The 15,790-nt window shown below is 45.0% G+C and overlaps 1 protein-coding gene and 1 long non-coding RNA gene across 2 annotated transcripts in view; one reads left to right on the forward strand and one right to left on the reverse strand.

Moving 5' to 3' along the window:
• Positions 1–15,790, forward strand: part of LOC139108819 (uncharacterized) — a 66,716-nt gene that overhangs the window by 11,871 nt on the left and 39,055 nt on the right. The window lies entirely within an intron of this gene.
• The window catches only part of LOC139109070 (probable G-protein coupled receptor CG31760), a 53,418-nt gene that overhangs the window by 9,727 nt on the left and 27,901 nt on the right, over positions 1–15,790 (reverse strand). The window contains exons 2-5 of the mRNA XM_070667887.1: positions 13,221–13,344; positions 11,202–11,345; positions 9,086–9,286; positions 2,506–2,574 (exon numbers count right to left, since the gene is read on the reverse strand). Of these exons, the coding sequence (XP_070523988.1) occupies positions 2,506–2,574; positions 9,086–9,286; positions 11,202–11,345; positions 13,221–13,344 (538 nt within the window). The remainder of the gene's footprint in view (positions 1–2,505; positions 2,575–9,085; positions 9,287–11,201; positions 11,346–13,220; positions 13,345–15,790) is intronic.

The following is a 15,790-nucleotide window of genomic DNA, read 5'->3' on the forward strand; positions in this document are numbered from 1 at the left end:
ACGCCGACTTTCCGGGTTCTGTATCGCGCGATTTACATTCGTGGCCCCTCGCCGCCAAGGAGTGAGATGTAACACCAAAGTTTAGGGAGAAATCTGCGCCGCGGTATCCCTCTATAACCGGGGTAAATGACGTTCCATTAAGAATGGTACTTCGAGCTTAAGCGAAGCCATCCGGCAAGTCGGTGCCTCGTAAGAGCAAACATTACGTAGGCACACGCTCTCCCATCGCGACGACGTTCCGAAACCTGAAATGTCTGCCGCATCTTGATACTAACCCCCTTCAACGGCCGTGCCATTACTCCGCCGGGAGAAAAATCACGTCGCCATTCTGACAGAGAGGATCACGTTGCCGGTGCTTACACGTGGCGTTCGCGGCTCGATACTCGCGCAGAATCCATACTGGGTGGCGGCCACCCAGATAAAAAATTTAGCTTGAATATTTAAAAGTACTTTATATTAAAAAATTTGTTCTCAAATCTCCATTGATGAGATCTCGACGTGGTCGGGATGTGCTAAAAGAAAAAAAGAACAAAAAAAACGAGGTACGGTCGCGGAGGGGCTTCACCTCATAGATATTTCGGAGGAGCGAGTTGTATATCACCGGAGTTTCGCTTCTCGACCGCTTTACCGGAAGCGGCTGCGCCAACATTAGGTTTAATTTTTGTTGATTCGAACGCCACGTGGGACTGCGGAACTCCCCGGCAGCGTACTTGTTGTCGCTTCAGCTAAACTTTCGTAGTAAATTCAACAATCCGAGAAACGTACTGCGCGCAACTTCGGTATAGGCGAGTGTCACATAACCACTTCCCTGCAAACACCTCTCGTAAACACCGAATGCCTGCGCCCGTGTAGTTCCCGTTTAATGACTACAATTTAAAGTTCATCGTTTAACAGTTTTCCCCGCGATACGTGCGCGCGAAATAGTTTCCGCTTCGTTACAATCGACAACTAATTATTCCGGCAACGATGCGCAATTAATAACGCGAAAACGATCGCAAAGTGATCTCGAGGTAAAAATAAGAAATTTTAAGAAAGTAATCGATCGATTGTTTCCGGGGCTAAAGTTCTTTTAAAAATATTAATCCAAAAGTTGCGGAGTATCCTCTGAGAAATCTTTTCGCCCAAGAAAAAGAGAATTCGAGAGAGGAGTAATAACGGATGTAAAGAAAAACCTCATTTGCAATGTACGCTGCAGAAACGAATTCAGACGTGATTTTTCTGCTTTCGAAATAACGCGATTGCGTTTTTATTTTATTTTTTTTATTTTCTTTTTTTATTTTTTTATTTTTTCAAGCAAGATGTAACCGCGGCAGCAAACCGCTTGAACTTTTCGCCCGAGAAATCTCGAGTAACGACGCAGCCGTTTCAACTGCGGCGGTGACGGGAATTATAAAGCTAAATTAAATATCTCGCGAGCCATTAATTAAGCATCTCGCTTCGCGCGATGACTTAAGCATACGTCTTAGGTCGGCTCGTTCTTAAGACGAGCGAAGATCGTGGATACGCGAGAGCTCCCTGGGGTTTACGTTTATACAAATGACTTCTCGACGGGGATCCGTTCCGGATTCGATAAAGCGGGTTTGCGAAATGCGATAGAAATTCCGCTATCAGCCCGATATATAACGTAAGAACGTGCGCGGAATAAGCGCCGCGTTGGTTGTCAGTACGGGTCAAAACTCGGCGTAGTATCTGGAATACGATGTCTGAAATTATTTCACCCCGTCGCGTGATCCGTGCGCTTGTCAACGTGAAAACGGGAGTACCGCGCTGCAACGAGAACCACGCCTAATCTGATAACAATCCGCATAGTAATAAGCGTAATAAGAAGGGCATCTCCTTCCTCGCTTCGTTCTTTCGCTCGTCAAGGATCCGTCGCTCCGAGTTGTTCTCTCGCGAGTGCACTCGCGGAGAAATCTGATTAGCGGCTTAATTGCAAAGACCTGCAATTTAACACGGTTGAAGCGACTACTTCATAACTCCAGGGGTATTTCGAAAGTTACATCAGATCGCGCGCGCGAAAGATAGAGAGAGAGAGAGAGAGCGAAGTCGTAATTACGGGCCGGGACAGAAAACCGATGGATTACGATTCCTCGCGGGAGTCCACGGCGGTGCGGGGAGGGAAGGGAACGGGGCTTTTCTGCTGGTCCGGACAACGGCGTTTCGCACGTCCGCTTTAATTAGCGGGGCACAAGGGCCGTTAATAGCTGGCGGATGCACGGCGTTCTCGACCGATGCGTACGGCGATATCGCGAGTTATGTGTTATCATAATTGGCGCACTGGGCGCGTGCATACGTTAGGGGCGGCAGTCGCCGCGACAGATGCGGTTACAACCCGGCGGGATGCTGCGGCGCGCGGAGAGAAAGATAGAGCGAGAGTCGCGCGGGCTTCTGCATGCGCGCGAGCAAGGCTTTGTTATCGGACCCCGACGTTACCACCCTCATGAATATGAAACGCTCCGGGAAAATCGTGGTGCCGAGACCGCGCGAGACAGGGATTCCACTTACCGTGCAGTATATGAAGAAGGCGCCGAGAACAATCACGCGTAACAGAACCGGGCTGGCCGCTCGCACCACCTGCAACAAATCATAACGCTCGTTCATTCGCGCGCCGACGCGTGAATAAAAATCAACTGCGCCGACAGGAGCAGCGAGCGGAAAGATCGCGCTTCTCCCGCCGTCGCGAGCGTCGATGCGAACCCGTCAGAAAGCCGCGCCCGCGTCAAAAACCACCCTCCCGATCCGCGCGATAGTTTATAACGTTTATTTATACAGACACGGAGACACTTTCGAAGCGCCCGGAGTTTGCGAACCGTCAAGATTTTTCCCGATACGCTTTCATAACCCGAAGCTTCGAGAATGTTTTTACTTTTTCCCTTTATACGCGTCTTTTAATATTTACTTTAACTTGTTATTAGTTTAATGTTGCGAAAATAATAAGTTCTTAAGCAGGATGGACACGGTTCTGCTCTTTCCGCCGCTCGCGGCAAAACGCCCGCTCGCTGCGGGCGTAAGCTAATCATTTATTTTCAACGGCAGCACCGCAGAACACGGAATTTCTCAATGGTATTTCGCGTTATCTGTTATTTAAGAGCTACTCCGTTGAAATGTTTTATTTATATTGCCAGCTGTTCTCGCAGCATTATGCCCCTCAAGTTTATATTCTAAATATACATGTTGGTTATGCACAAGCAAATAGAGTATCTGCACATGCTCGCTGCTACTTATTCCGTTTATTTTATTCGACAAAAACTGTTTGTTTAGAGAGATCGCGGTCAAAGAGCGCGATTTGCGTAATCGCTTTTATTAGACACCGCGGCACGCTTGGTTAAAAGCCAGAAAAATGTGAAAAAGGGAAAAATAAAAAACGGCCTAAAATATTTGCAATATCGTTCGAAATAACTTTAAATGGGGGAAAGTATGTCACATATCTCCTGTTATGCTTTTCAATAAAATATTTATGTTTTACTCAATTTAATTTTTTTTTTTTTTTTTTTTTTTGTTCTAATACTAAAACAGTTTTATTCGAAATACTTCAGAACGAAATGTCACAAATGATTGCATGTAAAATAATTTATATATTTCGGGAATATTTATATTTCGCATTTCTCAGATGCCATGCGCGTTTTTTTTTTTTTAGACGACATTTTTTAGCGCGACAAATATTACGATACGATAGCACAGCAAACACGGTCTTTGAGAGCGCCCGAAAAATCTGTTCGCGATTCGCTAAAAAGTCAGTTACATGCAGCTTACATGATCTTTTTTTGCGCCGGAGAAAAACTAGCGTGACGCTATCAGCGCTCTTGGAATATTTTTAACTTGCTAACGTGCCAGTCGGCGACGGAAGAAAGTAAGTTGGTTTACCGGCGTCTTAAAATATGTACGCGGTGCTTTTTTTTTCTTTCTTTTTTTTTTCTTACCGGCCATTAGCAGAACGGCATGCCTGATAAGGAAAGGTGTGAACCGCATCGCGTAAACCACCCTCGCCTAACTCCCGTAGATTACGGTTCTATTAAAGTAATCCCGCGAAGCCGCGGACGTTTCCGCGATATCTGCCAGCTCGAATCTTTCAATTGCTCATACAGCTCATAAATTATTCAGCCGGCGGGTCCCGCCGCGGTGACAGGCGGGCCCGATATTAATGAAGACGGAATACTTTTCGTAACACAATGAAACTCGTAGCGCGATAATATTTAATGAGCGCTCGCGAGCGCGGCGCGGCGCGACGCTCATTGTCGGCGTGTTATTGCGATCGCCGGCTGAAATTCTTTGGGGCCGATAACGGGTTATAAATGCGCCGCGCCCAGTCCCGTCCATTTGCGCTTTCATACGATATTCAAGAAGCGTGCTTGAAGTAGAGGAAAGGTCGCGGGCATCGCGATGGGAAGTGCCGCAAAATCCGCCGCAGCGCCGGCGCCGAGAGGGAGAATAATAGCGAATAAAGTGAGTTAAAGTTCGTCTCCCGCAACAAAGCTAATTTCCCGTTCGCGTGTCCCGACTGTTTCATTCGCGTTCCACAGACGGACTTATTTGCCGCTTCCGTTTTACCCTGTTCCGTTTTGCATCCACGTTCCATCTTGCGCGGATGACAAATAAAAAGCAGGACGAGAGGAAAGGCGCGGGGAACGCGGAAGGGGCGGGAGGGGGAGGGGAGAAAAAGGGGATGAGAGCGCGCTTTCAGCCCCCGCCCGAGAGTTACATAGGCTATTAGTGCTACGAGCGGCAAAGTGCAGTTTCCTTTCTGGCAAAAGGCGATTTGCACGAATTACCGAAGCGGTAAGTCCAGGAAGAACGTATCCGCAGTTCGCGAACTTCTTCGGGAGACGAACGCATTCTGTAGCCAGGCCCCCCGGACCACCCCGACCGAAAAACGATCACTCCCGACCACTTTAGAGAGTTTACGCGACGTCCGAAAGATTTCCGAGTGTCGCGGCGCTGTTCTTTTGTGCTTGCGCAGGTAAAATCGCGAGTAATCTACATCCACGTTCTTCACGTTCTGACGACAAACCGGTTATCCGGTTGTAATTAGAAGTTGCGAATTCAGAATTTCAAATTAAATGCAAAGAGCACGAACGAACTTGCCGGCTGCGGCGCTCCGAGTGTCGACTAATGCGAATGTTGAATACGACGGTGTGATTGAAATTCATACAATTTACGGTACAAACTTGGCCATTATTATTCCATGAACTTGAGTGTAAACTTGAGGAGGATACCGCGGAAGCAACTTGCAGCATGAATTAATACGACGCACTTCGGATCGTCCGTTAAAGGGTTGGATTCACCCGGGATTGATTTCGGAGAATGGCGTTTCAATTAGCAAATCGTTAAGTGCTCTCAATTTGATGAGTAACGAGGCGCATAATACATTGACTAAAAATACATTGATTCGATACACGGATCGAGCTTGCCGAGTCAGGAAGACGTTTTGATCCTCCGATCGTCTTTGATAAAACCATTTCTAATACGAATATGAGCATACCGTCGCCGTTTAATAGCGCCAGCGTGAACTAATAATAATGCGCACGGGCGTTCCATTATTCTGGTTTCGATTTAATCCACGTTACGTCCACTGACTATTGCGACCGGGTTGTACTATCCACCACCTGTACACATACACTCCCACACGCGTGCACACGTATGTATCATGTGCCACTTCATAAGACTGATTACGGCACGATATTAAGCTTGTAAATCGTAACTCAAATATGGACGCTTGCAGAGGGACATCGAATGCCCGAATACACTCACGCGAATTTGCTAAACTCGTGCGCTTCGCTCGTTTGTCTTCCGGCTCAGATTTATTAATGAGACCGTTACGGGGAAGAAGAAGGCCGGCTATTCCGTCCGCCGATATCGCGTCATCTAAATTAAAATACGCTCGACTTTAATTCGGCCATACGTAACGAACGCATTAATTCTGCCGTCCTTAATTAGCGGCCGGTGATAAAAGGCGATGACTTGAAACGCTCGGCGATTAATTTCAATTTATCTTCTATTTTACATTTACGTTGAGAAAATTTGCACACGTTTTTACAAGGCGAGTGCCAAAAAGTCATGTATCACGACGCACTGTCCGGACCCGACCGATATCTTTCCCTTATCTCGCGCGGCGTCACTTTTTTTTTTCCTTTTTCTTTTTTACGGGAGCTTACGGAACGTCACGAGCAATTTTAATACACGGTATTCTCAGGGCGTGTCGCAATGTTTCAAGCTCGGATCTCATCCGTGGAAAATCAAGAGGCAGGGGGTCCCATTCTACAAGCGACGATGGCGCGGCGCCACCAATTTTGGGATTACGGTGACAGTGTACCAGAGAAAATCTGGCCGTTTCTCCGCGAGATTCAGCGGAACGACTCCGTCGCAAATTCCGCGAAATTATCGTCGAGCGCGCGCAGCGGGATCTTCACCGCGTCTCCTCTTTTTACTTTTTCTTTTTTTTTTTTTTTGAGCTCTTTTTACCCGGTGCTTTCAATTAAAACGAGCCCTCGCCGAGATTGTTCGCCCTGCTTTTTCACATTCGCGACGTCGCGGCCGGCTTTGTGCACGCGGAACGATTCCTGCTTACACCGGTCGCTTGGTACCACTCAAAGTACGAATGATTTAAAGACACGACGGGAATCCGTATGATAAATATGTGAATATTTCAGCGTCGAGAAGCCCCATTGCGTATTCAGTAAAGTTAAAAATGCAAGGAACACATGCGCGTAGTTAAAAAACGACAGTCAGGTGCAAGCTAACTAAGTAATCAGCTTAGTAAAAAATATAACGAAAAAGGAAATTTCTTTTTGGAATATATAAATATACAATATATACATAAATATATGTATATTTATTTTAAATATGTATTTTACGTATTTTTTCGCGACGTTTGTCGACAAGGCGCTTTTGCGATTTGCTTTTTGCGAGTACTTCATTAGTCCGTCCTCTCTTTTTCGGAATTCCCGAGTCATTACTGTCACAAAAATACCGGGGAGTTTGCCACGTGGCATTATTGCGTTAATTAGTGTCGGATCCCAAAGTGCCTCTTTGATATCCAGACAGGCCGAATGGTAGCGCCGCGCTTTGCCCTTGTTAAAGGCCGAGACACCGTTTCACGAGCTCAAGGGCCTCAGACCTTGCCGAAGGTGTCGACAGTGCGGTGGGACTAATTAACACCACGCGGCCGACGACATTTCTCGCGGCCGCCGCCGATATCTTTTAATACGAAATCCGGATATCCGGGCGTTGATTTTACTTCGCCGCGGAAGAAAGCACCGGCGGGAAACGTTCGGAATAAGCTCCTGATCGAAAAACGGATTTATCTGAATATAGAACCGACGCGAGAGAATCACGTATCCGCACGTTTATTTACCTGTTCGATTTATTCGTACGAAGCTTCATCCGTATATCCGCGGCTGCGATAATGCGAGATAACGTCGATAATTATTTAGCGACGTGTCAAAATTGAATGCACGGCTGACAGCGGGCTGTATTAATATTTAATGTGATAAATTTATTATAAACGTGACGATTGTAATGTTACAAGCGGAGAGAAAATTTGTTCGAACGGATCGTTCGGAGAAACGACCTGGCCGCGAAATTACGTCGGACACGGTCGCGAAATGTACGGTCATCGTGACGTATTTATTGGACTACGAGACACGTTCGTATGTCAGGTATCGTCGTTTAGAGAGATCCTACATAGCCTCCAGTAGCTCTACGTTGGCGATAAGAGCCTTTCGAACAATCGGAGGCTGCGATCTAAGCTGAACGGGATTAACGTGTTAACCTCGATTTATCCGATCGACTGTTAAGATAATCCGTGGCGTGACAACGGCACTCTCTTTCCACTGCCGAGCTTTTGTCGCCGCGCTGAGATAGCCTCCCTTTCGAACGAGTCTGTCAGACTGAACATGTCGGAAGTCTAAGAATAGAACTTGCGCAAGGAAAACGATAGGATATCACGCTGCTGAAGCATAAATTTTTATACATATATATTTTTTTTCCTTTTTCTTTTTTTAAATATATTTACTAGTGTTATTTAGTAACTGAATCTCCTCTGCTGCGCATCTTTTTTTTTATAATAAATTTCGGGTGGGAAACTCATATTATTTTTAATATTTAAATTATTAAAAAAAAAAACAAAACTAATTTTATGTTAACCGGGTACTTCGCGTAAAAAAAAACAATTATATTATAGTAATGCACGTATATGCATAGAACATATGGCATGTTAAAGCGGTATTTAAATCAAATTACTTACTCGTGTGACTAAAGTTGTAAAATTTTATGAATTTAACTCATTTTTGCAAAATAAATCAAAATGTCGTTTTAAACTCCATCCAACTGCGGACTTACGTTACTCTCGCATAAATAATGGATCTTGGACGGAATGTCATCTACATAGATATTTTACTGCGGACATTACTTGGGCTCCTGTTGGGCTTTTGTCTCCATGCGGACTGGAGATTTATACGCTTGTGGAACACGTTCTCTCTATTAACTATCACGATTTTCGAAATTTATTGACTCGTGTTTATACGAACGCCCTGCGGGAAAATGTATTCCGCGTGTCGTCTTTGCGAATTTATTGTACGGATTTATTTAAGCTTTGAGAATTAAGCCCCGAGCCTGCAGAATCTTCTCCGTACGGAACGAGCGAGGAATATTCTTCTGCAAAAATATCGGTAATATCGTGAAACATTGAAAAAGACTTTAAAGAAGCGCGAGATGAAAGATTAAAGAAATATGTAAGCTACAATTTTTTTATTGCCTCGAATCTCAAAGGTTCGCATAATTAAGCTGCAGCAGCAGGTACTCGCTGTAAATTACGAAAAAAAAAAAAAAAAGAAAGAAAAAATAAAGATCCATTTCTAGTGGAAAAGCTGGGAAGTGCGCTAATATTAATTCGCAGACTTCTCCATCAGATATATTTATCCGAAATATATAGAGCGTAATTAAAGGGGAGCGAGAACGCGCCGCGCTTACGCGGCATGTTGCATTTATGGAAACGGGAGCGAGAACGTTTTCGCTATTTTCCGGCTAAACGATGCCATCGATAGTTCGAAAAGGGTTCTGGCGTAAAGAGCCCCCGCGGCCCTCCTACCTTCACATGCCCGTATTTCCATGTGAAAAGAGCGACGGCTGGCAGGCAAGCGATGATACAGCACTCCAGGATAAGTATCGCAGTTCGCATCAGCCAGTTCAGGGATACGACGCAAGGCGAGCCGTCCTCGCAGGACTCGCACCCCTCGGCGCACGGCAGGCATTCAAACACGCCGCTCTCAGCATATTGGCTCTTCTCACCCTGTTGACAAACGCGAGATTATTTCTCTGAGGGATGGGATTCGCCGTAAGAAATCCGCGAAGTCCTGCCGTTTCTAGAAATAAACTGTCGCGGCTAAAAAAGAAACTTTTTTTATTTTCACCGTTGTTGAAAGTAATCCATTTTATTTAATTAATTAATTAATTAATTGTAAGATTTTTGAAAGTGAAATTAATTAATTATTAATTACATCTTGCTAGATGTAGGCAAGCGCAAATTTTTCTTTTGAAAGTTCCCCTCTTCGTGGTACGCTTTCAGATGTAAATTCCATCGTAAACGCTCAAGCACTAGGCTGCATTTATCAGAATTGACGTTAAAATACATCGTGAGAGTATAATTTAATAATGAAGAGCAAAATAACAAAAAAATTTTTACGAAAATTATCCGTAAAACAATATATATCCTTGCGATCAAAACGCCGTCGATGGTCGTCGCGGTAAAAAATGACAATTACGTTTAAAAAAAAAAATCAAATTTTGTCAGTAAAAAACGCTCGTAAGAAACACAATAGGAGAGATGCATTAAACATCTCGCATTGAGGACTACTAAAAGAAACGATATAATTTTCGCGGCTCTCTTTATCGAATTTTCCTCCGCGATGGTTCGGAAGGAGACGTCTCTCGTAAAAAAAAAAAAAAAAAAAAAATCTGAAGAATAATCATTTCTCCTCTTTCTGGCGTTCTTTCACGCGCCGACAATACACCGTCCACGCGTCCGCCGGGAGACGAAAAAAGGGTGACACGTCGTTAATATCCCGAGGACACGGTTATTAAGGATATTCGGCGGAAGAAACGTCGTCCATTGTAATCGCTCGCGGTTGCGAACGGTCGCGCCGAACGCGGGGGCCGCGACTCTGGAAAAATAGTTTTACCGCGTCGCGATGGAAGTGCCCATCAAATCACAAAAGATACGTAACGCGCGGTGACAATAGATGCCATCGCACCTCGCTGTCAATACCCATTTCACTTCCGCGAGAGCAGAAGTGACGGCCAGCCTAACAGGCGTGAAAACTACGTTGGGAATAAAAAAAAAAAAGAAAAAACGGCGTTCTCCACTCGCGTCGGGGAAAAAGCGGCGTTCTCCACTCGCGCCGTCTGCCATAATGGGATGCGCGTTACGCCGACGGCGGCGATCTAATTGCGCTGTCGCGCGACGAGCGTTCCTCCTCCGTTTTTGATGCCGTTGGAGAACGAGCGGAGAAATCGAACGGGAGCGAAAGTGGAGCGCGCGGCGATATCAGCTGGATATTTTCCATTCAGCCTGCGTTTACGCGCGCGACAACGGCGAGCTGAATTCATTGAAAATTCATCGAAATGCACTCGGAGTTGCGCGGCACGTCCTTGATTGTTTACTTTGGAACATGGATGAACAGAACCAAATATATTTCCCCCGGGATTCCCTTCCCTTCCCCCTGCCCCTTGAAATGCATAATTGTTGCACTTATAATTTAATACCGGTACGCACAAAGAAAGGAAAAAAAAAAAAAATTATTCTACCCGAGTTCGTGAATTATTTCTCAATCGAATAATCAATCGTTGCAGACTTTTGCAAAATGGAGGACGTAGTATACGTTTCCGATTTTTTTTCTTTCTTTTTTTTCCTGTCGTATTAAAGTTCATCAAGAGATTCCGCCATCAATATACGTCGAGACCTACGTAATCGACTTCATATTTGGCAAAGAAGCCGTTATTGCGACGGAGGGTTCATAAAAGTTTGATGAAGACGAAATACCCCGCGTATTTTGTTAACATAATTCCGCTGCTTCTGGTGCAGAGTAGGTTTCTCGGGTGGGAGAAAAAGATATTACAAGGCAACATTAAACGTTTCGCGGGGCGGCGAGTCGAGGTAAAGGGCGGGGAGTGTTTTTACACATTAGCTTTGGCTTTAATCTACCTACCATCATGAATCTCTCGTACTCTTCCTCGATGACCGTGCCGTTGTAGTACCTCTTGTCCGACTTCGTGTCCGGGTAGTAGAAGCCTCGTTTGCAAATGCATCGATAACTACCGCGGCGGAAGCCGAGCCCGGGAATGGCGATGCACTGCGAATAGAAGGCAAAACGATCAATTGTATCTAATCGGTACTGCGTGTTCAAGCCTTTCGTTACCATGTAATCCATCGGAATTGTTTCGCGACAGCCGATCCGATTCGATTTGCGGATCTCGCGGCCGGGCACGATCCGAGCGTACCACTTGATTATGAATTAATCCCGCATTTCATTACGATATGCCATGTAAAATTAACGTTTATTCATTTAGCCTGCCTTCGTGCGTTAATAATTTAAAATAATGTTTATAATTCGTTTTGACCTAACGTTGTTTTAACGAGGAAAAGAAGTAAAAGAAAAATTAAAAACGAGTTACAATTAATATTCAAGGCAAGTACGCGCGAATACTTTAAATATTTGAACGTGTAAATTATTAATTACACAAAAATAAAAGACAGAAAACAGGAGAAAATTTTTCTATATTAAAATAAATCTAAAATAAATCATGTGAGCCCTGAAGCTTTTTACTTATGGCTGATTTGAAATAGGTCAATTAAGGACTTGAAATCAATAGAGAAACAACGTCTGGATTGCAATACTTTAATTTTAAAAATTGCGGGATCTATTTATTTAAAACAGCAAAATTAAAAACATTTCATTAGGAGGAATTGTACGTGGCGTAAAAAAAAAAAGAAAAAAACCGGCGAAGTAGTACATGGCGGATATATACATTTATGTGTCGCTATTAAGTAAAAAAAACGAGGTAATATTAAAAAATATCACTGTTATAATGAAAATCTCCATTAAAATGAAGATCCACGATAAACTGCGGCCACGCCGCAGGAAACTAGTCCAAAGCGGTGAAAACAAATAGAAATAAACAACGGCGATAAAATGGAACCGGAATAGCGTCATGAAAGGTAAAGAGTGCGAGGGGAAAACCGTAAAAAATGATTCTTATATCGTTTTTATGACAACGAACATGTTTCACCCTTTGAGGAGGGCGCGAGGAGGTGAGAAGGGTGCTCGAAAACGTTCTCTTGAAATTGCGACCCTCTCGAAGTTCGGTGAGTTATCGTTGCCGCGAATCGGAAAAACGCGCGGGGTTTCGAAAAACACGAGGGTTTTAAAGTTTGGGGTTTACATAAGGCGCCGCTCCCAGGAAAGTGATGTGTACGCCATTCTGAACCACCCCCAGTAATTTTCCCGGATTTTTCCCCGACGTATTTACCTGCACTTTCGCGCGCGGAGGAGGTGAACTATCAAAAATTTTCGGGCGGTGCCTCTCCGTCATAACGAAGGCCGTTGAAAAACAAAATTGTAATTAAAAAATTTAATTGAGAATTTAAAATCACGTTACAAAGGGAAGTTAGCGCCGGTTCCGTTCGGGGGCTTCTGCCGCAGCAAACGTTCCGTGAAATTTGTCAAGAAATCCACCGGAAGGGAAGGTACGTGACTTACACTACAATTTGAACGTCAAAATCCGGCAATTTAAACTGCAAAAACTCAATAATCCCGGCGAACAGAAAATTTAACTCGAACGTAGACAAAAAAAAAAGGAAAGAGGGTGAGCTTCTGACGCGTTCCGCTCGCGGTTTTTTTTTTCTTTTCCCCCCCTTTCCTTGCGGGTTTTAATCTATGAAAAGTAAAACACGCCGATAACGCGCGAGGGTGGTTTGTTAGGGGGCGGACAAAAACGGCGGGCGAGCGGGGTGTTTTTCGCGCGGCGGAAGCCGGGCGCGACAGGGTCGACAGTGGCATTTACAAATAGAGTCGGTCGCCGGGCGGAAAAACATATCCCCAGCGGTTTTGCCTGGTCCCGCGCGGCGCTTAAGCTCGCGTCGCGCCCGACGCCGGAAAGGACACTCGCGGGAGGCATCGATCCTCAAGAAGAACGCGGCGGGAGTGAGAGAGAGAAATTAGCATTACCTCGGTGGTGCGGTTTTTGCACTTGTCGCTGGCGGCGAATATGTTCAGCTGCGTCGATCCGGCCGGCAGCGGGCACTGATCTATGTCTACTCGGCGGAGGTCTATGTCGATACCGCTGGTGCCCCTGCGAACGATAAATCAAACGTTTTGCGATTAAACCACCGGAGCCCTCCCGCGTGCGCAAGATAGGCTTACGCTTAGACTCGCTCGAGCGACTTGCGCGCAGTTACTTCGCACTGGGGGGATGAAATCTCTCCGTGCGAGAAGCCGTTCGACGCCGCTCTTATCGGGATTAGATTAGTAGCGGAAACTAACGTGTCTGTTTTTACGTAACTCGAGCGATAGCTAACATCTGTTCGTAACTGGCGTTTGCCCGCAAACTTCGTATAATTGCGTTTTCTCCGCGTTCTGAGGAATTGACACGCTTCGGCGGCAGGTTTCCTTGTTATTTATATTCGCGAGGTGTCTCGGAATGGGAGGTGGTCGGGGAAACTTTTTCGCGAGGACGTAGAAAAATTTTCATTGCACGAGAAAGGCACGTAAAGGAGAAAACCCATCGAGACTCTTCGATGCGAGCTCCAACGTGGACGGCGACATTATTAAAAGGGCGATGATATTAAAACCCCTCGCGCGATTGCGTAATTTCTCTCGGGCGCGCACGTGTCGGATCCGCTCTCGTTTTATACATAATCTTTAACATCAAATCAAATTCTCCTGCTCCGTGTCTGCCGCTGCATAATTCAACGGCGCGCGTGTTGCAGCCGATTATGCGTGTAATATATCTCCCGCTGATTCCCGATTCGTGTAACCCGATAATCCTTCCGCTGACATAAAACGCAATACGGTTGCTTTGTACGCGGAACGGATACACGATATCAGCAGTTACTTCATTCAGCGAACTTATATAATATGCTGCATCGATTCCTTTTCTCAACCTAGCCTTTTTTATATCTCGCACGAACGTTCCGTTAACACTTGCGTAGAACAGTGGACTACGATAACCCAGGAGGACTCTCGAACGTTAAAATTTTTTTTAAGACTCCTCTTTGTTGTAAACTAAAAAAAAAAATAAATATGCTTTAAAATTAACACATTTGGTCCCGAGCTGTAAAGAAAAAGTAACAGAGCAGCTAGGATAGCGTGCTATTTGGTCTGGACGCGTGCATTGCGAGATACCGCTGTCCCTTTGAAATAGCGAGAATCCTTTCTCAGTTATTTAGGTCTAAAATAAATTTCCCGATATCAAAAGCGCCAATAATTACTTTTAACTCTCTCGCAACCCCATCGAGGAACGGCACCGCCCAGGCCTAGGACACCGTGTACAACGCGTCGTATCCCCCTTTCCCCTTTCGATAGTTGGCCGGTATCGATTCTTGATTTGCAAGAATTACGATGCGTTCGCAGTTGCGCTGATAACAAATTTCCTTTAAACGGATATTGCATTCTTCGGGGCGACATAGCGCCGTTCTTCTCCATCCGCCGACATTTACCGTGATTTCTGCGCGCGGTGGTCCGTGAAATTTTGCATTTTTGGATTTAAACGCGCGAACGGCAAAGCGAACGTTATTTCCGACGTGCGATTGCGAGCGAATTTTCGCTACCGGCGGAACATATCGCTCGGATATTTCGTGAATGGTGATTTCACTTAGTCCGCTGGAGTGGAAACGTTTTAGAGCCCATGGCAAAAGCGCTTTAATTCACTCGGACAACGGACGCTAAATAAATTTGATTTCTTAGCTGCATAGACGCGGAAACTTCAACACGGGGCTCCGCTTCAATCCCTCTTTTTTTTTTTTTGTTTATTCTATTTATTTAGCGCGTCAAAAATTAAAATGTAAAATTCGAACATAATTATTCCGAATCAGTGTTTAAGAAATACGACGCCGACGTAAATTTTTTGCCGCGCATAAAAAATTCAAAGAAATTAAGCGCAATATTTGGTATCGAACCGGAGGAATGCAGTTTCACAGGGGTGGGAGGGAAGAGACAGAATAGATTTCCTTTCGTGCGCTTATTTCGTTGTCCGTCGCTGCAGACTGTGCAACAATTTTGTATTGAGACAACAATGACTAGTTTCATATCCTGTCGCGAGCGGAGTACTTTGTCCTGCGAAGTTTTTGAAAAATATCTCGAAATTGAACGAGGAACGGAGGCAAATACGAATACGGCAATAATGTACTCTCGTACCAGCGCGTGCCATTGTTACTATAAAATCGCAAGAATTTCCGTCCGAGCTGCAGCGGGGCCGGGATAGAATTTCGTAAAGTGTAGTATTTCCCATTTCCACGTTGGAGGCGGCCAACAATTAATATCAGCGTATTGTTTCGTAGAAAATGAGAGAGAGAGGGAAAGAGAGAGAAAACGGAGGGACAGGGGGAGAGGAAAAAAGAGAGGAAGAGGGAGAGAAATGCGCGGATTCTTGTTCCGTTGACACAGAGGCGGTTCAAATGGCCGCTCTCGAAATAGAACTGGAAGCCCCTCCGAACGGTTAAATCAATTTGCATAACTGAGTCCCGTTCACATTTTAGATTAACTCCCCGTCTCATGTGACAGCACATTTACAACATATC

Source organism: Cardiocondyla obscurior, linkage group LG16 (assembly GCF_019399895.1).
Source record: "Cardiocondyla obscurior isolate alpha-2009 linkage group LG16, Cobs3.1, whole genome shotgun sequence".
Taxonomy (NCBI): domain Eukaryota; kingdom Metazoa; phylum Arthropoda; class Insecta; order Hymenoptera; family Formicidae; genus Cardiocondyla; species Cardiocondyla obscurior.